The sequence below is a fragment of the Quercus lobata genome, chromosome 3 (assembly GCF_001633185.2).
Source record: "Quercus lobata isolate SW786 chromosome 3, ValleyOak3.0 Primary Assembly, whole genome shotgun sequence".
In the NCBI taxonomy this organism is placed as follows: Eukaryota; Viridiplantae; Streptophyta; class Magnoliopsida; order Fagales; family Fagaceae; genus Quercus; species Quercus lobata.
The window spans coordinates 69,694,702-69,720,230 of NC_044906.1; the positions used below are offsets into that span (position 1 = coordinate 69,694,702).

The 25,529-nt window shown below is 35.7% G+C and overlaps 3 protein-coding genes across 4 annotated transcripts; all 3 read right to left on the reverse strand.

The window, feature by feature from the left end:
* Positions 1 to 4,847: 4,847 nt before the first annotated feature.
* LOC115978819 lies at positions 4,848 to 9,993 on the reverse strand. Its single transcript, XM_031100698.1, has 5 exons — positions 9,438 to 9,993; positions 5,956 to 6,055; positions 5,727 to 5,862; positions 5,288 to 5,383; positions 4,848 to 5,212 (listed from the first exon to the last, which is right to left on the reverse strand). Exons 1-5 carry the CDS (start codon positions 9,820 to 9,822, stop codon positions 5,075 to 5,077), a joined length of 855 nt encoding a protein of 284 aa, XP_030956558.1. The 5' UTR covers positions 9,823 to 9,993; the 3' UTR covers positions 4,848 to 5,074.
* Positions 9,994 to 11,202: 1,209 nt separating this feature from the next.
* LOC115978794 (vesicle transport v-SNARE 12-like) lies at positions 11,203 to 15,676 on the reverse strand. Of its 2 annotated transcripts, none has more exons than XM_031100665.1 (6): positions 15,411 to 15,676; positions 15,161 to 15,262; positions 13,278 to 13,336; positions 12,981 to 13,169; positions 11,960 to 12,130; positions 11,203 to 11,705 (listed from the first exon to the last, which is right to left on the reverse strand). In XM_031100665.1, the coding sequence occupies exons 2-6, from the start codon at positions 15,255 to 15,257 to the stop codon at positions 11,550 to 11,552; spliced, it is 672 nt and encodes a 223-aa protein (XP_030956525.1). In that variant the 5' UTR covers positions 15,258 to 15,262; positions 15,411 to 15,676; the 3' UTR covers positions 11,203 to 11,549. The 2 variants fall into 2 exon arrangements, with proteins under 2 accessions (XP_030956525.1, XP_030956524.1); XM_031100664.1 differs by having other exon boundaries at positions 15,161 to 15,257; positions 15,411 to 15,675.
* A 1,926-nt stretch (positions 15,677 to 17,602) lies between these two features.
* On the reverse strand, positions 17,603 to 23,899 carry LOC115978796 (26S proteasome non-ATPase regulatory subunit 11 homolog). The gene is made up of 3 exons (XM_031100666.1): positions 23,769 to 23,899; positions 23,607 to 23,664; positions 17,603 to 19,215 (listed from the first exon to the last, which is right to left on the reverse strand). Exon 3 carries the CDS (start codon positions 19,186 to 19,188, stop codon positions 17,920 to 17,922), a length of 1,269 nt encoding a protein of 422 aa, XP_030956526.1. The 5' UTR covers positions 19,189 to 19,215; positions 23,607 to 23,664; positions 23,769 to 23,899; the 3' UTR covers positions 17,603 to 17,919.
* Between the last annotated feature and the right edge of the window lie 1,630 nt (positions 23,900 to 25,529).

A 25,529-nucleotide genomic window follows, 5' to 3' on the forward strand; every position in this document is an offset into this window, starting at 1 on the left:
TGTGTCATGTGCATTTATATTTATATATACTGTATTTGCTTAATTGCATTTTCACCTTCTTAAAATTTTCTAATTAGATACTAAACCGTTCAGACTCGACTCGAGAAAAAACTTGCTTCTATCTGTTTATTTGACAAATAGGTCAAGTTAAATGTTTAGAATATACTTATATGGACTTGATATTGAATTATATAAGTATAAATTAGTTTATAAATATTAAATTAGTACTTGTGATTTAATGATGGTATAAATAATCAATTTTGTAGTAAACTTATATACAATTTTTTAAAATATAAGATTGATGAATCTAATTAAGTCAAACAAATTAATTTTAATTATAATTTAGTTATTATTAATTATTAGGATATATTTGTGAATGGGAAAAAAAATTTTGTAATAATATTTGGGAAAATAATAACTTAATCAAGTGGTTCATGAACAAGTTTAACCTTGTTCAACAAGAAATCAAACCAAACTTGAATATGTAATTTAGTTTGGTAATAAGTTTGAGTTTGACTTGTATTCAAAAATTTTAAAATAAACAATTTTTAATTTTTAATACTCAATTTCATCTATAGTTAAAAGTAAAAAGGAAAAGAAAAAAAAGAAAAGCAATTTACACATATATTTTCCTTATTTATTAGTATTTCATTAATATTACTTTTGTATTGGTTGAGAAAATTCCACATTTTTTCCCTCCATGTGGTGGGGCTTGTGGCTACTAACCGCGTCCGTATGTTTGGATCTAAAGTCATCTAATAATAATTGTCAACTATTTATTATCCTTTGCCTATCATCAGCCTATGTATTCTAAACACGATTGGATTCCCAAGATCTTGGAGTTGACCTCTAAGGTCTCTCTATCACCGACTTAAGATTGAAGACTTTGGAATCAAATTCTGTATTACACCCCACCAAAAAAAAAAAAAAAAAATGTAAAAAATTCATAACCAATATAGGAATCAAGATTTGGAATCAACTTGTCTATACCGAAAGTTATGAACAAATATTCTTAACTTGGCCTTTTTTTTTTTAATTTTTTGGGGAAAATATTCTTAACTTGGTTTTGGGGTTTGGGCAAAGTTTTAGTGCGAATCTTAACTTTAATTTTCTCTCTATATATATTAATCATTCTTTTATTTCCATTTCTGCTTCTTTCATAACCAAAAACCTACAACTGTTAAAGGGAATGAAAGAGATCAAACCTAAATCGCCCTTCTTTATTGGGGTCCATATAGGGTGAGTTTGGTTCAGTTTTTTAAAATTGGACTTTTTGAAAAAGTGAGGTTTTCAAAAAGTGCTTTATGAAATTGGGTTTTTTGTAAAAGTTGAGTGTTTGGTAAAAACTGTTAAAAAGTGATTTTTGAACAAGTTGAGTATTTGGCTAGCACTTATAAAAATGATAATTTGAGTGGTAAATTATCAAAAAGGACAATGTATATATAAAAGAGTTTATTTCATACTTAAATCAATATTGTGAAATTATTTTTTTCTCACCAATATTAGCTAATAATAATCTACCACTTAAGATTTATTGTGAAAATATTTTAAAAATATTGTGATAATTTATACTTATTTTAATTTGAACATATTATTACAATTTTTTTTTTTTATCTTTCTAAACATTTTTTTTTTACCAATATTAACTAATAATAACCTACCACTTAATAACTTATCACTTAAGATTTATTGCGCTTTTCTCTCTTATTTTATTATCCATATTTCCTTCTTTTTCTTTTTCCTTCATTTTTCTCCCTCTTTTTTCTCCTCCACACACGTACCCTTACTCTTTTTTTTCTTTATTTTGTTCTTTTGTCTTTTTCCCTACCACTTCCTCCATATACACGTGCCCTTAACTTTTTTTTCTTTTTTTCCTTCTTTCGTCTTTTTCCCTACCACTTCACACTCCAGAACATTCTACACAAAGCTGAGCTCTTTCTTCCTATTTCTTTTTCTATTTTCTTTCTTCCTTTCTCCCTTTTCTCTTGTCACTTCATCTGCAAGTTTCTTTCCCTCTATCCCATCAAAACACAAAAACTTAAAGGTCACACACTACCACACCATTTGATTCTCATCAAACGAAGTTGGCTCAATACCATGTCAAAGGCAAGAGAGAATTTTACCACGGAGCGGCTTGTAGCAGTACGGAGAGGGCAGAGCAGAGAGAAGAGAGGATGGCGTGAGAGTGAATTTCAGGGCAAAGGGTAGAGCAAAGAGATGAGATGAGAGGAATGATGAATCTGAGCGTGAGAACTGAGGACATCTTCTGGTTTATTGAAGGGTAATTTGGTAATTGCCCTGTGAGTCCAACGGATATAAATCAACACATACAGGTTTTTTCCAAAATGCACCTTTGAGCTTCTTTATGGCGTTGCGCATTCTCTTTAAAAACCCAAAAGTCAACTTTTTCCAAAAAGTTGCATTTTATATCTAACCAAACGGGCTTTTTGTATTTACTTTCTTCAATACGGGCTTTTTGGGTTGGTAAAGTTGAAACAAACAAGCACATAATGTCACTTGTTAACTTTTTATTAACCCTTGAGTTGCTTTTTATTTAAAGTCCATATTTTTATTAACTTTTGTTATTTTTCAATGTAGGTCAAACCCTTCTAAAATTGGGTTTGGCTTATTTCTAGTACTTTTTTAACTGAAAATTTATTTTTACTTTAAATACACTATGACAAGTAGTAGTGAATTTTAATCTCCATCTTTTATTTCATTAATGGATAATGTGACAGTTTTTCATTAAAATAAAAAGATATTTCAATTAAAAAAGTACCAAAGATAAGTCAAACCCTCTAAAACTCATTTAACAAGTGTATAAGAATATCCATTAACAAATGTCTTCTTATTTTCAGTCTTCTTTTCCCAAGACCACTAGGAATAAGTAAATAAAAATTTCACTTCAAATTTTGGACATCAACATCCTCCTGCTCATGGTGTTTCCCGATCAATATTGGAAATGAATGGAAAAGTATTGGAAGTTTGGAACTAGAATATAAATCTCAAGCCAAAACCACTGCAAAGTCATAAACCTCATTCTTAAACATTAATATTAATAGTTTAATACCTCCACCATTAGCAACCTTGATCATGAGAGAACCAACAACCTCCACCCCTACCAAACTCGTTGAGACTGACGCCGTGAAACAGACACAACAGTCCTACGACCACGACCGCGACCACGACCACACCTCCTACACCCCATGGCCATGCCCTACCTCACCATGTCGCCTTCTGCACCTCAATATGACCCTTTATAACCCGTTCATGTCAATAATGAAAAAGAGAAATTGATGAGAGAGTGTGTGAGAGATTTAGATGTTGCAAAATAATAATAATAATAATAATACTAATTTTATTAAGCTATAGTGCCACCTATATTTGGCTAGGCATTGTAGTTCACATTTAGTTTGGCTAGCCACAACCACAAACCACCAACTGCTGAATGGTTTCAAGATTTATTGGCAAAAATTTAGCTGTGTATATACATCAGTCTAGTCCAAGCCTAGTGTACTGTATTTGTAGTACACTCATATTTTACACGTATTATGCCTATATAACTCTCTATTGTACCGTGTACAAGTATATGTGAAGTACAAGTAATATAAGTGTACTACAAGTATAGTACACTAGGCCTAACTCAATAACAACTATTATGTGTGTAACACTGTACAATATAGAGTCTTATATAAGCATAGTATGTGTGAAGTATAAGAAATAGAAGTGTACTACAACACAGTATACTAGGCCAAGCCTAGCGGGCTAGAGTGACATATATACCAAGTCCAATACTAATACCCCTTTTGCCCCTATTTATGAGGTAAGATTAGTGCTAGAGACAAAGAATCCATAACATAAGCTGATTGTATAACATGGACAGGGCAGACAGTTATTGCAGCAGATAACTTTCCTTGTACAAGCTCCAGCCCACAAGTTGACAACTCCTACAAGGAAACTACAACTCAGCCACCATCCCATTTTGTCACTACTTGATCTGTATAATCCCCATATGATTCATGTGATCCTTAATTTGTGTAATCCCATGAATCATGGATCCCTTTTTCTTTATTTCATCAAATATACTTGTATTTATTTGTACCCAATGGGTTCGTCAACATACTGAAAATATTCTCCCTATTTTGTTCAATTAGAAGGTCAAATCTCCCTAACTATTTACTTGATTCACACAAATAAAAAAGGAAACATAGGAATTAACTTTCCATGACCAGGACTCCTATATCTTGAATTTGGATTCAAATCCCCCATTCTCCACTTGTTGAAAAAATTTTAAAAAATAAAAACCCTCCGGTGAAATACATCCCTTACCCAAAAATAGAAGGCAAACTTAGTCTTGGATTTTTATTTTTTATTTTTTATTTTTAAAAGATCTAGAAAAAATTGGAACAAAAAATGTTTTTTATATGAATATTTTATCATTTATTAGGCCATCTTTAGTACTTTATGTAGTTCAAATTGAAAAAAAAACGTATGTAACAAATGTATATGATACCCCTCACATATGCAATTGCTTAATTTTAACCTTTGGCTATGCCTTCTTTCTCCCACGGCTTCTTGAAAAACCAAAATTCAAACCTGGGCAGCACCGATCATCCAGGTTTGAATTTCGGTCTTTTAAGAAGCCTCTCTTCTTAATGATCAGGCTGCAGCCATTGCAACCACCAGGTCATGGGCAGCCCTCTGTCATTCATTCAAGCCCGCACCTGCAGCTCATGCACTCAAGATTACAGATATCACACTGAAGTTTAAGATTCAAGCTCAAGTTACAGCCTGAAAGATACAAGTCAGATTTGATCAAGTAGACACCCCATGGACATTACTTCAACTTGTTTTAAATGTGGATTTATCATTAGCTTTGAAGAGAAACCAACATATACAAATTTATTTCAGTTCTATAATTAAATTACAAATTAGTAAATACTATATACTACATTTTTTTTTCATTCTTTGAGAAAGCTAAAATGAGTATTATATACTATAGATCCAGCTAAAGAACTTATGTTACGGTGTTCAATCACAATTTCTTGTCCACATTCTTCCAAGTAGAGGAACTTCATACCACATCCTCAGTGTCTTCAAGAGACCGCTTCTTGGCCTTCAGGTTAAGCTCAAGGCTTTGAGGTAGAGGAGGGGTCCTTCCTCGACGGAACAGAACTGCGAGAGCCCTCATTTTCTGGCAAAGATCAAATACCTGCAGATAATTTAGAAAGCATGTTACAAAAGGATCAATTGTTTTGCAAAATTTGAAGATTTGTCTGTTTCTTACTGATGAGGCTTCTATCTCTGCAACGCCTTCACAACCTTTACCTCCGCCTTGCAGTAAGTCACAATATCTTGCAGCTTCCTTTTCATCTTCAAATACCTGCAATGACAAACAAGTTATTGAACAAGCTAGCAGAGAAGATCAAAGAGTATAAAGAAACTAGCCTGCATTGAACCATTCGCACTAGAAATTGGCATGGTATGTGGTGACTCAAGTGTTATGTCTATAAATGTTTTAAGGGGTCCAACAGGGACATGTGGATTATTAGTAACAGAAATGGTGGTGGTAGACTTATAATTAAACTGTAGACAAGTTAGCAAGGGTAACTCAAACTACGCATTTGCAGTTACACACAAATAATAGCGTGCTTACTCATATCTCCGTGTTCACAAATATTGTTCCAGCACAAGAAGTATTCAAAAATAAAAGCTTAACCACTTACGAGCACTCCCTCCCTAATATCCTCCACAAGCATCTGAAACTTTGTCCCGGTTTTTGACTGTTTAGCCTGATTACCAATTCCAGACCTCCACTTTCCTCCCTTGGAAAACAATAAGCCAAGCTCCCTTTCAACTTCACTGTTACAGGGGAGAAAAAAACAAATAAACCAATTTATTCAGTCAAAAGTGACAATCATCCAAAAGAAAGTCAAACATCAAACCATAAGATACCTGCGATTTCTCCGGGTTTTCATTGTGCATAATTGGTTTTCCTGGTGGGTGAGTACATAGACTGGCTTTGAAGTTTCCCTCCACGGATTGGCCTCCAGTACTGTACAAGAGTAAAAATGACAGAAAATGAGAAGCATTTTACATCGAAAAACAAATATGACATTATATATGAACAGAATGACAAGCCTCATGAAATAAAGCATATCACAGAACATACCAATGTAATACTTTGAACTATGAAAGATGAGTAACACTTGGAATACTCAAATAAGAAATAGAAACAGATAAGAGCACAATATGACTAATAATGATATTTCTCAACCACAAATATTGAATGTTCAATAGACATAAAAAAGATGCAGATGTATTTAAATACTCCTATGAATAATTAAATATTTTACCGTTAAGCCACATATCAGACAGCTGCTGATGCCAAATGAACTAACGCTCTAGAAAAAACATATTATAGAGAGTACTAAAAGCAGGTCTATCCAACTGAGTCCAAAGACTTTTGGTATGGCTTGGACAACAATAATTAGTCAATCCAATCGCAAGTATATGGAAATATCTAAATCCAAATGTATCACCATGTACCTGTAACTTATAAGACTGTTTACCTTAAAAAAAAAAAACATATAAGAGATATCATGCATCTAAGCAGATTGCACATTTAGTTTTCTCCACCAAACAAACACATTTAGCATCATTACTTGCAAATACGCAGTAACATCTCACACCAATAGCTTCCGAGTCCAATCCAACATCAAAGTACCAATTCGTGTTCAGTTGGTAGGAATTTAAAATTTTCAGGATTACCAATATTATAGGTATTTAGTTAACTAATATTGTGTGAATTTAAAAATCTTGGGCACCCACATGTTGTTTTACATTGCTGCATCCCTGTAATGGGTTGGTAAGTTCAACTTTGCAGTATGCGGGGGTGCCTTCTTCCAAGGTGGCTGTAGCTGGAGTCTTGGTTAGGAAACACATTGGGTTAGTCATTGGCACGAGGTACAAACCTCTTGTATGGTCTGAGAACTGAATGGAGCTGAAGATTGCAGCTTTATGAGATGTGGTGGTTTCTGCAAGTGATCTAGCCATCAGTAGGGCTGTCTTCAAATGTGGAATACCATGGATTAAACAAGAGCTTGATGGTTTGTGATCTTCTTCATTGGCATGGGGCCATATGGTTGTCGACATCATAGTCTTAACATGCAGCTTTACAGATTGGAGCTTGAAACTTTGCATGGCTAGAGCAAACAAACCGGCTAGGGTCCTTGCACATCATGCTATAACTCAGGAGGAGGTGTCTGTTTAAATTGAGGAATATCCTCTAATTATGGAGTCTTTAGTCTATGAGAACTCCCATATTTTGTAAATACAATTCCCACAATTCATGAGATTCCAACGTACTTAATTAGAATCTAAGAAACATGGGCACTCCAAGACCTAGGAAGCACAAACACTTCATTTGGGTGTCGTACCTATGTCGTAATGGTGTCCTATTTGACATATCATGTTATAATTTTTCAAAATTTTCTCATGTTGCCGTATCATACCCGTACCCATGTTGGTGTCCATCCATCCTAGTCCAAAACCTTCTACATCTCCATTTCAAACATGCCACGACACTTCTACAGCATGTTGGGAGGGAATAAAATACATTTTTTTTGGTTATTTATCTATTTGCTAACTAGGGTGTTTGGAGCTCTTCTAGCACTTGACTATTCTCTCAGGTGTGTGTTGTCCTTTGTCCCACACACCAAGTAATTACAGAGAGGAATTCATTGGGAATTGATATAAACTGAAGATACTAGCTATAAAAGCTTTAAACCCATGACCTCATGGATTTCATGATGCCTTGGGAACCACTAGAAGAACCCCCTTAGGGTTTCTAAAAAAAAAAATGTTTGTTTTAGATATGTTTTTAAAGGTTTCGATGGTTGTTTATTTATTTTGAAATTTTAAAATTAGCATAAACTATGCCCATAAATAAATTATATATATATATATATATATATAAAGTATAAACTAAATTGTCATTTCCCCACATTAATGTGTCCTAATTTTTTAAGAATTATTGTGCATGTCGTGCAGCTGTGCTGTGTTGTGTTGTGTCAGTGTCAATGTCGTGTCCATGCTATGAAGCACGGGTGCGTTTCGGGACTCGGGTGCGGGTGCGGGTGCGGGACTCGGCAATTTTTGAAAAAGTAGGGTGCGGATGCGGCGGGACTCGGCGATTAAAAAATTATTAAAAATATTTTTATTTATATTTTCTATATATTTTTACTATTAAAATATTCTTAAAAAACACATTAATGTACTTGATTCATAAAACAAAGAAAGAAGAAGGCAAAAAACACATCTGAGGTCAGAATTTTGGCTGCTCCGGCGAGTTTTAAGGCCAATTTCGGCCGTTTTCGGCCGATTTCGGCCGTTTCCGGCGTGTTTCAGCCGTATCGGTCGCCGGCCGATACGACCCGATATGGCTGAAACATCCCGATTCTGGCCGAATCAGCCCGATTCGGCGCGAATCGAGCCGCGTCGGCGCGAATCCAGCCGATTTGGCTCGAATCCGAGAAAAAAAAAAAAAAAAAAAACTCAGACGCGGCCGGACTCGCGGTCAACCGCGTCGGACGCCGCCCCGCGTCGCGCCGCGTCGGAACTCGGGTGCGCCACCCTCCCAGCCGCGTCCGTGCTTTCTAGTGTCCATGCTTCTTAGATTAGAATTGTAAAAAAATCATGGCATTCAAATCAAAGGTGCTAAAAAATTTAGCTTTTAGCAGTCAGCAACTCAAAAAGTTACTTTATTTATTTTAACACTTCACTTTACAATACACTTTACATCAAACCTTATATTTTTACATACAATTCATTAAAATAATATAAACAACCCAAACATATTAATATCTCTCTCTCTCTCTCTCTCACATGAATTAAATATTAGTAGCAACATGCAACATTGATCTGCTTGCTAAATTTGTTTAGCTTTAGCACCGTTGATATAACATGTATTTTGGTGATTGAAGTGTTAAAATTAGCTTTTTAGTGGTTTTAACACCTTTTGATGCAAAAAGCTCTTAAGACTAGTTAACACTTCCTATTAGTGTCACCTACCATAGTAGTCAATCATGTGGGGTTCTTTTTTTTGGGGGTGAGGTTTGGGTCCAATGTCCAGTTGCATTGGACCCGTTGAGATTATAACGCGTGTCAACTTTTGAACACATATCACCATCTTAACAGTCCAGTGCATGTAGACCTAAGCCTCACCCCCCCCTATTTTTCCTCCCCTTAAAACTGACATTAATAAACGCATACAAGTTTCTAAAACTAGCTTCTAAATGTGAAGATGATTGTAAATGCGAAAGATCATTTAGATAACACACAAAAGAATGATTCAGGCTTCGTAGCTATAAATAAAGCACAAATATAAAAAGGAAAATAGAGAATTGAGAAGGAAAAAAAAAGAGTATAGTGGATACCATCATAGCTGCTGGAATCGAAGGTCTGGTGGAGGTGTCGACGCATGTCGTAGGCACGGGACGACACCTGTTTCACGAACTCGTTCGAAGTTCCAGGAATGGTCCCGTCCATGTGGAGTGCTCTCTCCACTTCCTCTTTTTCCTTCTCCTCCTCATCGCCATCACTATTTTCTTCTTGCTGTGAGAATCGCCCGCTACTTCTCCAATTACAAGAAACTTCAAGAACTCTCCTCCTCCTCCTCGAAGAAGAAGATAAAAACAAACGAGGGATGCGGTGGTGTTTGCGATGAGTGGTTAGCGAAGAAACGACGAGTCGTCGAGGGCGGAGCGGGTCACTTGGAGGAGGAAGAACTATCGTGGGCGACACTGACGACACTGAATCCATGCTGATTGATTACCAAAGATAAAAATCACTACTTTTAATTGCTTTTAATTTGAATAATTTTTGGGGGTTTATTTATTTATTTATTTATTTTTATAGATATAAGTTGGAAGAATTGGGATGAATTCTCAGCGTGTTAGGTTAGGAAAGGAAGGAGGGAGACGAAATGTTTTGGCGTTTCTCTGGTCTGCTGATATTTTTGAACACCTCTGTAGGTGGGTCCGGGCCGGTTTGGTCTCTGAAACGGACGGGTCAAATTCGGACCCTTTATAGGAGTAGCGGTGATCACGGGTCCATTATGTTTCGGTTGAGGGTCAAACCGTCCCTCAATTCTTGTTCCTGAACATCTCTATTTGATAATATTGGATGGAAATTAAATAACACAAAAACTAGTTGCCAAATACCAATCAACCCTAAACGAAATGAGCACTCAGCCGTGGTTACAAATGAGTAACAAATTTGAAGTAAATTGGGAGTGAAAATGTTAGTAGTAGATTCATAAAAAGTAATTGTCCGCTACTAATAATCTATCATTTCAATAAGTTAGTGAAAAAAAAGAGTTTTACTATCATATGTTAACCATTTTAGGAAATTTTTTTATGGAAAATAAAAGTTTTTTTTTTTTTTTTTAACAATTTTTTCAATTTCTTGTAAAAAGTTTTTTAAAATGGATGATTAATGTATAACCCTAGAAAAAAGTTGAATTGGTAAGCTAAATTAGGGCTAAATGAAGGTCAGTACGTGTGTGCATCTCGTGTTAAATGAGGGTCTTGATTTTTGTACGAGCGCCAACACAAGTTTGGCAAATGGGCCACTAGACATGCCGAGTGCTAGATTTGGCACCAAAAGATAAACAGGGGGAGCTCTTTGAGCTGCAAATTGCCAAATTCCTCAGACCTCTTTACCACTGTTACGCTACACTCCATGTCTTGATCACCTCCAGACGGCTCCAGTGTTATGTTAACTACATAAACACACACGCAAATTCCTCCATTCACTGTGTAACCTAGTAATACTTGTTCTTGTAAAGATGGAAGTCTAGGGCCGATCCGCCATAGCTATGGAATTCGTGGGCCAAAGCATTCTTCATAGGATGAGAACAAAAAAATTCTACATGGAGGTACATCAACCTTGCAAGATAAGTCTTTCAAAAGAGTTCACCTTTCAACCAAAGTGGCTAACGACGAGTGCAAAGATAAAACATAATTACATAACAAAGACAGTTTTAACATTGACTTCTACAAGATATTCATCCTATGATCTTTTATTTTTCCATTTTGATAGAAAATTAAATCATATATTTCCAAGAACTAGAGAACCAAAAAACAAAAACATAATGAAAATTTGATAGAAAAGACCACCAATTAGCTTTAGAGGATCAAGAACTCAAAAACACATGAAACAGCAGAACGGTAAAAATAGTAAAATACAGATGTTTTGTTCACTTGTTCAGTTACAGGATGCCTACACAAGACTTTGGCCCCTAACATCAGTGCTTTATAGTACACTTTTAAGTACATACAAGAAATGTCCAATTGTTGAGCATGGAGCACTTATTCAATGTTTATGTACCATAAACAGAATGCTAAGAGAAGGTAAGCACACTAAGTATGATATAATTGCTAATTATACCAAGCATATGTATAAAACACATTTAATGATGCTATATACAACAAGCAAATATGGCAATGGAGAACATCATCTGTACCCCAAACAAAGTCAAGTATAAGTTAACGATGAGAAAACTTATAAAATAGAATGAAGATGACAGCAATAACAAGAGCTCCAATTACTGATCCAATCATCCATTTGTTCTTTGACATCCTACGTGACATGGCAGTTAAAACTTTTTTACTCTTGTCGATGGCATCATCTACCCCATGAAGCTGCAAGATGAAAATAATAATTATTCAACAAATTCACTTGCTGCTGCTGCATCAGGTACATATTTTAGCATACTTGGTTCCCTAACAACAATGATTAGGTATAAACTTATGCTTTGGTCCTTTGGAAGATGTGAATTGTATGTAATAGAGGCTTGCTAATTGGGTCCCCATTGACAGAAAGGGAAACCGGGGAGAATTCAAGTTTGAGTGACAATGAACCACAAGTAGAAACATAATGTTAAGTAAAAACATACCTTTTGATGAGAATGTAGGAGAGTCTCACGCTGTTGATGCAGATCCTGGAGGATTGAGACACCAAGCTCTTCTGTCTCCAGTATGGTTCTTCTACTCTCCTTAATTCTATCACTTGACTGATTCAATCTTTCTACTGACATTACCATTCTCTCTCTCTGATCAGTAGAAGCCTGTATATGAAATTATCATCCATAATTGACTTCAAAGATTCGTAAACAATGGTACAGTAGATAAAACATCCACGTCCCATCTGACAGGTAAATTATTTAATAATTGGGAGAACAAAAAGAACATTAAATTTTAAAATCCAATCCATTCTAGAGAGAGAGAGACAGCATAAACATATATGAATTCAAATTGTAAGATGATAATCTGAACATAAATGCATTCAAAATGTAATGTGAGAAATCTAAAAATATATGCATTCAAATTGACACTTTCACACTAGTAAAGCCATGTTACCATCTGCGACTTGACAAAGTAAGGGTGTTAATTTTACAGCCTATTGGGGAATGTGATTGTGAACAAGCATTGTAGACAAGGATTCAAAATGGCAGAGCTTCAAAGCCCAATGACATGAAACGCATATACAAGCTGATAATCATAAATCCAATGAAACCATACAGCGAAATGAAGAATTTTAGCAAATAGCAGGCAACTAGACTCATTAGTCTGTTTTATCAAAAAATATTTCTAATCCATTGCAGAAAAGAAAGAAAAGGAAAAGATGCAGCCCCAGAGATGCTTATAAACCTATATTCAATTTTATCTAAAATATTAACAAAGAAATTAATAATTTTGGCTTTGAAATCAATTAACAATTATACAGAAAATAATTAGAAAAGATACAACAGTATATACAATGTTACAAGTTACAAAGATCATCATCTTCATATTGAAGAACTCCAATATAATTCAAAACTCTTCAACCAAGAAAACCACAATTTGCTTAAAATAAGGGATAGTTTGTGAAAGTTTAAAACAATGGAAAAGTGAGGGAGCAGCATGATCCAGACATACCGTATGCACATCTGCCATTCCAGACTCCAACAACTCTTCACGGGAAGCCTGATCAGCATTAGGTGATGAGATTTTTTTAAATTCCCTTTTCAACTTGTTTAGATCAGATTTATATTCCCTTAACTTAGCAAGCATCATAGCCTTTGCACTTGGTTGCAGACTTCTTGCCTCGAGGTCCATTTTCCGAATCTGGCCCCAGGAAAAAATAAGTTTCATGCATAAATTTTAGAAAAAAGAAGAGGAAAAAAAACCAAATTTTCAGCAAAGGAAATAAAATGGAAATCTTCCATACAGTACCAAAACATCAGCATCATCCAATGCAGCTTTAATCTCAGAAACCTTCTGTTGCTTCTGCTCTGCACAAAAGTAACACAAAAATGGTTCCCAGTTCATAAAATCATACTCAACAAAAAAGGATATTTTACATTTTCTGATTATAAAACTGCATTCAATCCCCACATCACCACCTCAGCCTAAACGATTTTGAGAGCAGTAAGCACACTAGCAAGGCCTAAGAAGCAAATTTTTCATTGTTAATCTTTCAACTACATGGACTATCTTATCAAAATGATGATAGCAATTGCTAAAGATTTTCTGGCGTCATTGCAACTTACCAAGCTTCAATAAAGATGTTGCTATCTCTATAACTCTTACATAATCAGTTAAATATAACTTGCTTAGTTTAGCCCCAATTGAATTGCTATATCCCAGAGAAATTCATACCTATTTACATACAGGCTTATCAAATCCCATTTTCTTGATATGCTTCAAAAGCACTTTATGCCAGAAATCAAACCAAGAATAGCTCAAACATCTCATATTGGAGATGCTACACGAGTTCATTTTCCAAGACAAAGCATGGGATTGTTCAGATGTGACAAGAATTTCCACTTCTTGCTATACCTTACAACCTTGTCAATATCATTCCATTTATGCTAAAATAAACATATACCGCATTATCAATTATTAAATAGATAAAATGTTTTTTTTTTACACTCCCTCAATTGTTAAGATCGTTTGAAAATAAAACTTCAAAAAAAATCATATAAATGGTAAAGCTGAAGCAAAAGGACAAAGCTCCAAAATCCTCCAACCAATTCCATGGCGGTTCATATGATCATCCATGTGTATCTTAATCACATGACTAATTAAGTCATTTACGACCATTAAAAGTGCACATGGATGCTTACTGGGTTGCCACATAGTAGGTTGAAGCAACTTTCCTCGAAACTAGTTTGGAGTAAAATTTTGTGCAAAACTATACGAGGTTGTTTTCTATTCTTCCAATCTTTTTAGCAAACCCACTAATTAGTAATATAGTTGTCACAACCAGAGGAAAGCGCTAGTCACATTTACGCTATTCCAGAGAGTAGTAGCCAAGTTACAATTAGGGCTCTCATAAATTGCTTATATTATGTACTTCAGATCGACCTAGTACACAATCCAGTGTGGGACTCAGCACACATTAAAAAATAATAATAATAATAAATAAATACTTTTTGAACACTCCCTAAATTGCTAAGATCATAGGAAAATAACAATTCAAAAAATAAATTAAAAAAAAAAAAATGCAAACAATCATGTTAAAGGTAAAGGACAAAGCTCCAATTACTCCAACCAATTACACAGCAGTTCATATGATCATCCATTAAGTCATTTACTAAACGAGGTTGTTATCTATTCCTACAATCATTTTTAGCAAAACTAATTCCCTCTAAACCCCACCCCCCACCCCAAAAAAAAAAAAAACTATATGTAAAAGGTAATATAGTTGTCACAACCACAGGAAAGCATTGGTCACGTTTTCGCTATTCCCAAAAGTAGTACTCAAGTTACAATTTGTGCTCTCATAATCGCTTTATATCCCGTAGTTCAGATTGACAAAGTCAGTTTGGGAATTGCTTATTTCCGGTAGCTTATTAGCATAGCATTTCTATATATATATATATATATATATATATATATAGTTTTTGGTAACTTTTATGCTAAACTTGTTAAAAATAAGTTTAAAAGCCAAAAATCTAGATTATTTGCTTAGAAAGCTGAGACAAAAAGCCAAAAAAAAAAAAATCAACACACATTCATATTCAATTCAATACCCAATCAAGATAATCAGGGCTATAACAATAACACTTAGTAAATGACATAGTAGCAAGAAAGAGGGAATTATAGAGTGGTACCTCCATGAGGAAGAAGAGCAGTGGAGCTACATTTTCTGGAGAGATTTGCAGAGAGCTCACAGTACTGGCGCTCGTACCCTTCGAATACCACACTCATCTGGACTTCAAAAAATCAAAAAATTCACCCAAAAAAAAAAAATTATTGAGATTGAAACCCTAGTTTGTAAACAGTAGTAACTCAAATCGAATCGATTTAGAAAAAGAGAGAGTGAAATTGAAGTTAATAATATCAGATCGGAAATGAATTAACCTTTGAATTTGAAGAGCGATCGGAGATCGGTCGCTTTGATTTGACGATAGGTCCTGTTTGGTTGGGTTGTGTTTTGTTTTTTTTTTTTTGTTGAGTTGTGTGTGAGTCTCTGTGTTTTGGTTTTGGTTTTTTAGGGATTTTCTTGACTTTTGGGGGGGGTCAGTAAAAAGTAATGGTAAATTCACGAAAAGGACGAGAATTTTTTAAGTTCACGTCCAATTCGGACAGCTCTCTCTAGATTCTCTGTTCACTGTAGAAGGCTTTAGTTTTCTTCTTTTTTTTTTTTTTTGTTGTAAAAGAGAAGGTTTTTCTATTGTTAGAAAATGAGAAAATAATATCGTCCAGTATGTGAGATGGAGAACTGTATATGCTCAGATATTTGAAGAGATTTAGGGTGCGTTTGATTCGACTTCAAACGAATTCCGGAAATCAATTTCCGGAAAATGGAGCGTTTGGCTGTGACGGAAAACGTTATTTTCCGGAAATTGAATTCCTGTTGACCGAAATTTTCAGCCTTGACCAAGGAAAATGATTTCTGTCTTCATTTTCCCTTCAAATGACTTCCGGAAAAAGAGAGAGAGAGAGAGAGAGAGAGAGAGAGAAGAGAGAGCCCAGATCAGAGAGAGAGAGGGACGATCGCGCCGCTCGTCCGACGATCGCACCGTGCCGACGAGCGGCGCGGTGGACGATCGCGATCGTCGATCGAGCGACGCGATCGACGAGCACAGACGAGCGCGCTCGTCTCTCGTCGATCGACGATCGCGATCGACGAGTGCGCTCGTCTCTCGTCGATCGATGAGCGCGATCGACGAGCGCGTTCGTCGATCGCGATCGTCGATCGACGAGCGCGCTCGTCCATCGCGATCGTCGATCGACGAGCGCCGCTCGTCGGACGCTCGTCGGCCACTCGTCGGACGAGCGTTTCGCCGGATTTGATGTATTTTCTGGTAAACTGATTAAACGAACCAAACACCAAAATTAATTTTCCGTAAAATGAATTTTGTGACAGCCAAACACATGAAAACATTTTCCTTTCCGGAAAATAGCATTTCCGGAAAATAGCATATTTTCCGGAAATGATTTTACGCGAACCAAACACAGCCTTAGATACTTTTGTTTATCAAAAAAAAAAAAAAAGTACTATTATAATTGGTTTTATATTTAATTTTATTCCTAAAGTCAAATAAAATTTTGTTAACTACTAGTTGTATCTTTTTTTTTTTTTTTTTTTCATTTTTAGATGTTGTATTAATAAAATAGATTTGATTTTGAAAGGTTGTCGACTTCATCAAGGAGAAAAATTGACACAATAAAATGCATATGAATGAAATTGAGATTAACTCACCCATTATCAAATGATCAAAATTGTAGCATTAAAAAATAAAAGCAAAAAAAGAAGTAAAAACTTATTCTTACTTGCAAGAGATTGTCTTGTATTTTGAAAAGAGGAGAGGAGGAACAATCTTATAATATATGATCGTGTATTATTTAGAAACTAATACTTTTTTCTTTACAAACAATGATAGTTAGGATTCTTTGAGTATCTGACTATTCTCTCAAATATATATAATCCTCTCATCTCATACACACCACATTATTACAAAAATAAATCTCTTGAGGGTGGCTTTAGGATGCTGACAAAAGATTTTGAATCCAAAATTTCATAGCTATCATATAGCCTTAACAACTTAAACTTGAAGAAGCAATAATAATTGAAGGCAAACAAAACTCATCTCTGTCCAGACTTCAAACCAAACTATATAAGAATAATTCTATGGCACATTGGCCCCAGCCACACACCACGCGAATTTTAATTTCAATATATTTATGGACAAATTTTTCCTAATATTATCACAACTTTTGAAGTAATATATTATGTTATTTCTATCACAGTATCACAACTTTCCATATGTGAAAAGATTGTGAAGATTTCTTTTGTATCCTACTATCATTATTCTTCCAAGTTTTGTTGGAAAGAGATGTCCACCCAAGTCACCAAACACTAAACTAAGGCTAAGTCATCTGATTTTATCATGAAAACTGACGCAAAAAAAATAAAATAAAATAAAAATTAAAGAAATAAATAATTGTTCACTCTAGGACTAGGATAGGTCCCTTAAAAAATCAAAGGCTGAATGAGAACGAAGGTTATAAAGAACCAACCAGGTTCTGGATTAAAGCTATTGCAGAAATGATGAATTCTGATTCAAGGTTATAAAGAGAAGAAATTCACTAATAGACTCCAGAACGAGGACAAACTTCTGTAAAATTACAAATTGATCCCTATTCATGAAATCCAACAAACCGATCAGCCAATGCAAATTTTGTTCACTAAATGTTCTCCAGCATAAAATGGATCCAACAATTAGCCAAAAAAATAAATTAACTAAAAACAACAAAAGAAATCTATCTAGCATGCATATCAAATGAAAAGCCACAGTAGTTGCTTTAGAATGAAACCAAGGAAAACATGGTGGCAATTAGAAAACTGCCTCCTAACTCTAGAACTTCATGCCATTATCTTGGCAGACCTAACGTAGAGGCTATCCACGACCTTGCCAATATTTGAAATGGTTTCCAGTGTTGCTGGGTATATTGCATCAGTCTTCGGATCATCAAAGATGACAAGGCATCCAGCACCCTGATCAAGAGTTCCTGCAAACTTCTTATCTAGAATCATCTGAGACAATTTCTTCTCCACGTGATCAACAGGCAGTTCAATCAGCTCCGCAATATGAGCAATCTCAACCCTTGAGAATGGTTCAATCAACCTGCAGAGATTCTGCTCCAACAAAGTGTCATAAAGTGAAGAGAGATGCCTGTGGACAATAGGGTCTTCCTCTAGCTGAGCCTTAAAATCCCTGAGGGCACTCTCAAAAAGCTTCAATGAGCGCTTTGAATAGGCATCAGCCACAGCTTTCATGGCATCCAGCTCAGGCCCCACATACTGCAGTCCAGCTTTAGATGATATTATTCCCGCCACATCATCAGCCTGGTTCACCATAATTTTGCACAACAGCATATACTTGAGACTAAAAACTGCCCGTGGATCTTCAAGAGCATTGAAAGCTTCAAAAGCTTCAAAGAAATAACTATAAGCAGTTTTGTAGTCCTTTTCTTCTGCATGGAGGATCCCACTCTGCAAATCTATAGTACCCTGTTGAGCTGGGGGAACATATATAGCATTGGCAGCAGTTCTTGCAGCCGTCAGTGAAGCCTTGGCTTTAGGGAGATTCCTCAAAGAGAAATGAAGCTTACTCTCCAACAAGTCTATGTCCACAAGTAGAAGCTTGTCATCTAGCCTTCTCACTTCCTTAATTAAACCTGAAAGTAGATTTAACGCTTCTGAGTACTCTTTGTTTTCCATCAGAAGAGACGCAAGCCTTGCCTCCACTCTTTGCCGTAGGAAAGTACGCTTTTCGGCACGGGTCCACTGCACCATTTCTTTGCAGAGGGAAATCTGGAGATCAGATGTGCCTGGGATTTTAGCAACTGTATCAATTATCCCACGAACAATTTTTGCAGTCTTTGCCTTGGGGATCAAGTTGAAAAAGGGCCTCAATTGAGTAAGAAGGTTTCGGAGATCCTCTGCCCGATTCTCTTGTCTAAGAAGATCTGAGAGATTTGTGATGGCCTGTTCCTTTATCCGCAGAGCTTCAGAAGAAGATGACGGGTTTTCAATTACGCGGTAGAGAATAGAGATGGCTTCAGCTGGGGCTTTGGCTTCTAAAGCCTGAGCAATTGAATCGGTAGTAGCTGGGAGATATGATGACGACATATCTGATAATTAAGAAGTAACAAAGTCCTGCAAAATGAAAATAATCCAACAATTTAATTAGATACACATAAATCGCAACAAGCCCTTTATGAAAGGGCATATTCACAGCCAAAGAACTAAAACATAAAAAAGTTAGGTGCCCTAGTTAGTTTCAAGTTATTACAGTAAACAGAACCAACTTCTAAATCATTGAGCCTCTTTTCTCTACATAGACAGTAAGTCTCAACATGGAAACTTAGCAGCAGTCAGCAAATAACCTATTTCATCCCTCAAGAAAGATAATAAACATTATTAGCCAATTCACCACTGTCATATAACAAGAAAGAATTGGACTTTTAACAGCATCAACTTTCAGTTTCTAAGTTGAAGACTGTGTTTTCAAGAATGCAATATGAGTGGATTGTGGCCTCAAGTTAACTTTTCTTTCTAGGACTTTTTAGACTTGTCAACGTTTAGGAATTAGTCTTTTGTTCCCTTTATTGTTCAGGTATTTTTCTCTTACATGCTACCAATATACCAGGCTAGCTCCATTTAGTGTTTTTTTTATTTAAATAAAATGAATTATCAAAAAGAAAAGGCAAAAGCTTCTTATGTCTCCCACCAATGAGCACAATATCCAAGAGTTCTAAATCTAATGGGACATGAAGAAGCACAGGCTGTTTTATTTATAATATTTTTCCTCAGTGAGCCATAAACCAAAAATGGAAAAATGAATAGAAGTTGTAACAGCAGCCATACAAGCTGAAAGTATTACCAAGCAAAATGCATATGGCCAAATAAGAACCACTTTTGTGACAAAATAAGTCTTTAAAACCTTATTCTAGAGGCATTAAAGGGTTAGACAGCATTCATACTTGTGTCATCTAGTGCCAATAAGTATGAAAATTATACTATAGTAACAACTAACAAGCATTGATTCAGGCAATACATGCAATGCATCTGCAAACCAAAAAGTCACTATAGGCATTCCAATAGCAATGTAAAATTAGAAAGTCAATTTCTTTTTTTTCTTTTTTTCTTTTTTTGGATAAGGAAAGAAAAATGGTAAGAGAAATGTAGGGACAACCCTTCGCTCAGACTGCAAAAACTAGATCAGCAGAGTGGCAATGGTGTTCCCCCAAATAGTTTTGGTAATGTGCGCCTACACACTATCATCATCATCATGATAGTGCGCCACGATAAACCTCTCCCGTGGAAATACCACGCCACCCCTACCTCAAGAGGGAAGCGCTCGGCCTTAGGCGCTAAAAAGTGAGTCAATTTCATGCAATGCATTTGCAAACCAAAAAGTCACTATAGGTATTCCAATAGCAGTGTAAAATTAGAGAGTCAATTTCTTTTTTTGATAAGTAAAGAAAAATGGTAAGAGAAATGTAGGGACAATCCTTCGCTCAGACTGCAAAAACTAGATCAGCAGAGCGGCCATGGCGTTCCCCCAAATAGTATTGGTAATGTGCGCCTACGCACTATCATCATCATCATGATGATAGTGCGCCACGATAAACCTCTCCCGTGGAAATACCACGCCACCCCTACCTCAAGAGGGAAGCGCTCGGCCTTAGGCGCTACAAAGTGAGTCAATTACATGCAATGCATCTGCAAACCAAAAAGTCACTATAGGTATTCCAATAGCAGTGTAAAATTAAAGAGTCAATTTTTTTTTTTTTTTCTTTTCTTTTTTGGATAAGTAAAGAAAAATGGTAAGAGAAATGTAGGGACAATCCTTTGCTCAGACTGCAAAAACTAGAGCAGCAGAGCGGCCATGGCGATCCCCCAAATAGTTTTGGTAATGTGCGCCTACGCACTATCATCATCATCATCATCATGATAGTGTGCCACGATAAACCTCTCCCGTGGAAATACCACGCCACCTCTACCTCAAGAGGGAAGCGCTCGGCCTTAGGCGCAACAAAGAGTCAATTTCATGCAATGCATCTACAAACCAAAAAGTCACTATAGCTATTCCAATAGCAATGTAAAATTAGAGAGTTAATTTCTCTTTTTTATTTTCTTTTTTTGATAAGTAAAGAAAAATGGTAAGAGAAATGTAGGGATAATCCTTCGCTCAGACTGCAAAAACTCAGTACAGCAGCCATGGCATTCCCCCAAATAGTTTTGGTAATGTGCGCCTACGCACTATCATCATCATCATCATGATAGTGCGCCACGATAAACCTCTCCCGTGGAAATACCACGCCACCCCTACCTCAAGAGGGAAGCGCTCGGCCTTAGGCGCTACAAAGAGAGTCAATTTCATGCAATGCATCTGCAAACCAAAAAGTCACTATAGCTATTCCAATAGCAATGTAAAATTAGAGAGTCAATTTCTTTTTCTTTTTTTCTTTTTTTCTTTTTTGATAAGTAAAGAAAAATGGAAAGAAAAATGTAGGGACAATCCTTCGCTCAGACTGCAAAAACTAGAGCAGCAGAGCGGCCATGGCGTCCCCCCAAATAGTTTTGATAATGTGCGCCTACACACTATCATCGTCATCATGATAGTGTGCCACGATAAACCTCTCCCGTGGAAATACCACGCCACCCCTACCTCAAGAGGGAAGCGCTCGGCCTTAGGCACTACTAAGAGAGTCAATTTCTATCTTTTTTTCCCTGATAAGTCAGAGAGTTGATTTCTATCTTTTTGTTCTTAATTACTCGACTTTCCACTATGACTAGTGGTGGTTCAACAAAACATGACATGCATCTGCAAATCACGTCATTCACTACATATGTTTAGAGAGCGCAATCGTTAAAGGAGATTCCCACTCTCTCTTATTGTTCTTAAATTTAATTTTCCACTCTTTGCTCCACTCAATCCCCCCCAGTGTGAAGCTGGTAACCAAGAGGCAGGACCTCAAATTGGGTTTAGTTATTCTTGTCAAAATTCCCCATGAAGGGATTTTGATCAAAGCCTAACTGCCTCAAGACAAGTGATCAAATAAGGATTCAACAGAAATACTAAACTAGCAATCCTATACAAGTTTGCTAAAATCATATCCTACATAGGATCATTAGGAGGGCCTCATGGATCAAATTAAGGATTATAAGATTCTACTTTCCGTAATAAATAATAATAAAATAAAAATCACCAATAGTGATGATGTATACTAAAAAATCTTAAATATTATTGAAGCAAAAAGGATTAATTTGACGAAATACAACTTCCATACTTTACATCTCAACTAACTAAAGAAATATGGAATCAGAATTTCTCAAAAGTGAATTACAACTAAGTACCAAATTAACAATACATGAGCAAAGAACAATAATTTCAAAATTTAAAGTTTCAAAACCACAACGTCATGTTTCCAACCCTGGGGTATATATATCTATATACGCATAATATTGATACAATTTTCTTTGAAAACCCAACATTAGAGAATCTTAACATCATTAACCCAAAACACACGCACACGAACACGCACAAGCACACAATAAGAAGAATGGTCAAATGATTAAATATACTCTTTCCGAATAGCTTAAGTTTTTTATCATGGTATCAGAGCAAGTGGTCTTGAATTTAAACATTTTATACTGATATTGCTCAAAATTGATAGGTACACATGGTACTGGCTAGTGTCACCCGGTATTTTAACCGGCACAGAACATGGAGTTTCCTTATACCAAAAGAATTAATAGCCAGTACAGAATGGTATTTAAAACCTTGGTTGTGAGTCGTAAGGCCTAGACTACTAGGGTTTAAACCAAAACAAATTTGATCACAAAAGCGCATTTGGTCCCAATGAGGCTCAAAGGAGCAGCTAGTACAGAATTAGTAACTAATCAGCAGCGAGCAGACCAAGTAGTTTCAGAGTAAGTACGCAGATGTAAAACATAGAACCCCCATACAGATTTGATTCAAAATTAACCTTAGAGAAACCCCATTCCACAAACCTAAGTGATTCCAAGTCACCAATAATACTAGATTGTTTCCGTTCCTCTTGAAATTCGCACTAGTGCACTTAATATTCAAATTCTTAAAAGTTCAAATTCTGTGCTTCCGAATACTACATAGTACATTATTAAAACCCTTAATTTGTACGTGTTCAACACTCAAAGCTCAGTAATTTTCATTCATTCAACTTTCATCACGTATAAAGTGTCTAACCCAATAACAGCAAAGAGCTTGTAGCTCAACTAGCACCTCTCCTGGTGTTTCCAACGGAAACGTCTAGCATTCAAATCCCTCCACCCCCATTCTACCATGCCTTAATCAGGGTCAACCACATGTATTCTTTTCCGTCATTCAGTTCTAACTCAAATTATACTCTCTATTAAAGTGCCCAGTTGAATATAACAAATCACAGTCAATGAAATCAAACATATATACTATTCACAGTCGAATCACATCAAAAATCACAAAACCAATCAGATAAAATCAACAAAAATTGGGGATTTCGAAAGAGGGACGATGAAATTACCTCACTTTGCGGCAGATCTATTGGGTCTCGCGGCGGAGCTGCTGTACCTGAGGATAATCTGCAAGAAACCACCAAGAAAACGAAAACCCATTAGATAAGAGAGAGCTTAGAGGAGAGAAATTAGGGTTACAGAGGGAAAAGAGAGAGAGAGAGAGCTCTTACCAGTGAGAGATGAACGAGAATGAGAGAAATTGGAGAGCTTGAAAATAAGCCAAATAGGATATATTAGGGCAAAACTGGAAAAACCCGGAAAAGTACTTCTAAAGGAAAAAGGTTTTCGTGGAAACGAAGTTAACAGACCGAGCGCTGATGGGAAAACTCATGTAAAACTCACCGTTTCCATTATCCCACCAAAAAAATTATTTATATATATTATATTTGTTTTTTAACTTAAAAGTTTTAAAAAATTTCAAATTAAATCCTAAAATTTAAGATTATTATTTATTAAACAATAGGACAAACTATATTTTAGACCTTAATAACAAATTAAACCATAGATTTTAAAAATATTGAATTAATAAATTAAATTATGAGATTTTTAAAAAGTAATAAATTTAAATCTCAACCTATTTAAGTAGAATGGTGTTATTTTTGGAATTTAGTTTGTTACTTTTGAAATTATAATGTTTGATTTGTTGCAGAACTAAAAAATTTGTGTTATAATTTTAACAAGTTTATGATGTTTGTATATTTAAAAATATAAAATAGCTACTTATAAAATAACTATAAGTTTATTTGATAACAAATGGAAAAAAAAAAATCATTTAAATTGTGTATGGATCGAGAATAGCAGGGCAGCCCCGAATTACAGGTCCACTCATTGAAGTAGTTTCAGCCCATCTTAGCCCATTTAGCCAAACTGTGTGGAGCTGGCCGAGTATATAAGTGAGTACCCCCAGACATGTTGTGAACAAGAAATAATGCCTTAGGGGAATTTGTCTGCCGAGTAATAACCAACGTTAGACACGAGTTACTAGGAGGTCATGTCAACAGCAGGAGATGGGTCTCCTTTGACCAACGATATGAGACGGAGGGACCCACTAATATGTGGAATATCCTCTCATCATGACAACCCCACTAAGAGAATGATATAAATAGGGGAGAAGAGGTAGAAAGAAGGGGTTGGAAAAATTTGGGAGAGAAACATGAGAGAAGTAAGGAGAAAGAAATCTCGGAGAGAAGGAAATCCTATTTGGATTCTAGAAAGGGAGCTTGATTGTGTGGCAGTCTTCACGACAAAGTTAAAACTAATGAAATTCAGTGCCAAAGTGATACTAGAACTCCATCAGTGACATCAACAATCACTTCTTAGATCTCCCATTGTGGGATAAGTCCAGTCCAAGTACAAGTAAATTGAAGGTCCAAGCCCAAAAACCCAAAATTATTGGGAAGGGGTGGGGGGAATATAGAAATAGAAGCACATTGCTATAGACACCCTCATTTTTGCAACTTTTGTTTAACCTTGAAATAAGGTCTAAATCATAATTTTTACTATTCAATCTTCTAATGCTTCATTGAAAACAAATCTAGAAGTTCTAATGATCAAAACCATATATAGTGTGCTTAAATTAGACCATTAGAGTAAAAGTTATAGCCAAATCAAATTTTAATGACAGATATGCATCCTTGCAATTAGAGCGGATCATGTCTCATTACGATTGGTTCTTAAAAGCATTGGAGTTTTAACTTTTAATTAACTATGTCACTATGTGTAATAGTTGTTTTGGGTCATGGTAAAAATAATAGTGGAGATGCATGCATGTAATTAATTCTAATAGCCTAATTTGCTAAGGAGTTTGGTGGTTTTAAATAATTGAATATTTTTTTTAATTAATCAAGTGTTTGAAGTTACGATTCCCTAATGCATTAGACTCTTGAAAGAACAAAAAAATAGGTTCCCAAATCCCAAGTCATATGGAACTT

Bases quoted from the DNA above. Each gene is read 5' to 3' on its own strand.
- LOC115978819 (XM_031100698.1), bottom strand. From the start codon at position 9,822: ATGGATTCAGTGTCGTCAGTGTCGCCCACGATAGTTCTTCCTCCTCCA. The intron at 5,863-5,955 runs GTATCTTATGGT...CCCCTGTAACAG, and splicing joins AAAACCCGGAGAAATCGCAG to TGAAGTTGAAAGGGAGCTTG. The intron at 5,384-5,726 runs GTAAGTGGTTAA...TTGTCATTGCAG, and splicing joins ATATTAGGGAGGGAGTGCTC to GTATTTGAAGATGAAAAGGA.
- LOC115978794 (XM_031100665.1), bottom strand. From the start codon at position 15,257: ATGAGTGTGGTATTCGAAGGGTACGAGCGCCAGTACTGTGAGCTCTCT. The intron at 13,170-13,277 runs GTACTGTATGGA...TCCTGGGGCCAG, and splicing joins TGGATGATGCTGATGTTTTG to ATTCGGAAAATGGACCTCGA. The intron at 11,706-11,959 runs GTATGTTTTTAC...TTCATCTTGCAG, and splicing joins TCCTACATTCTCATCAAAAG to CTTCATGGGGTAGATGATGC.
- LOC115978796 (XM_031100666.1), bottom strand. From the start codon at position 19,188: ATGTCGTCATCATATCTCCCAGCTACTACCGATTCAATTGCTCAGGCT.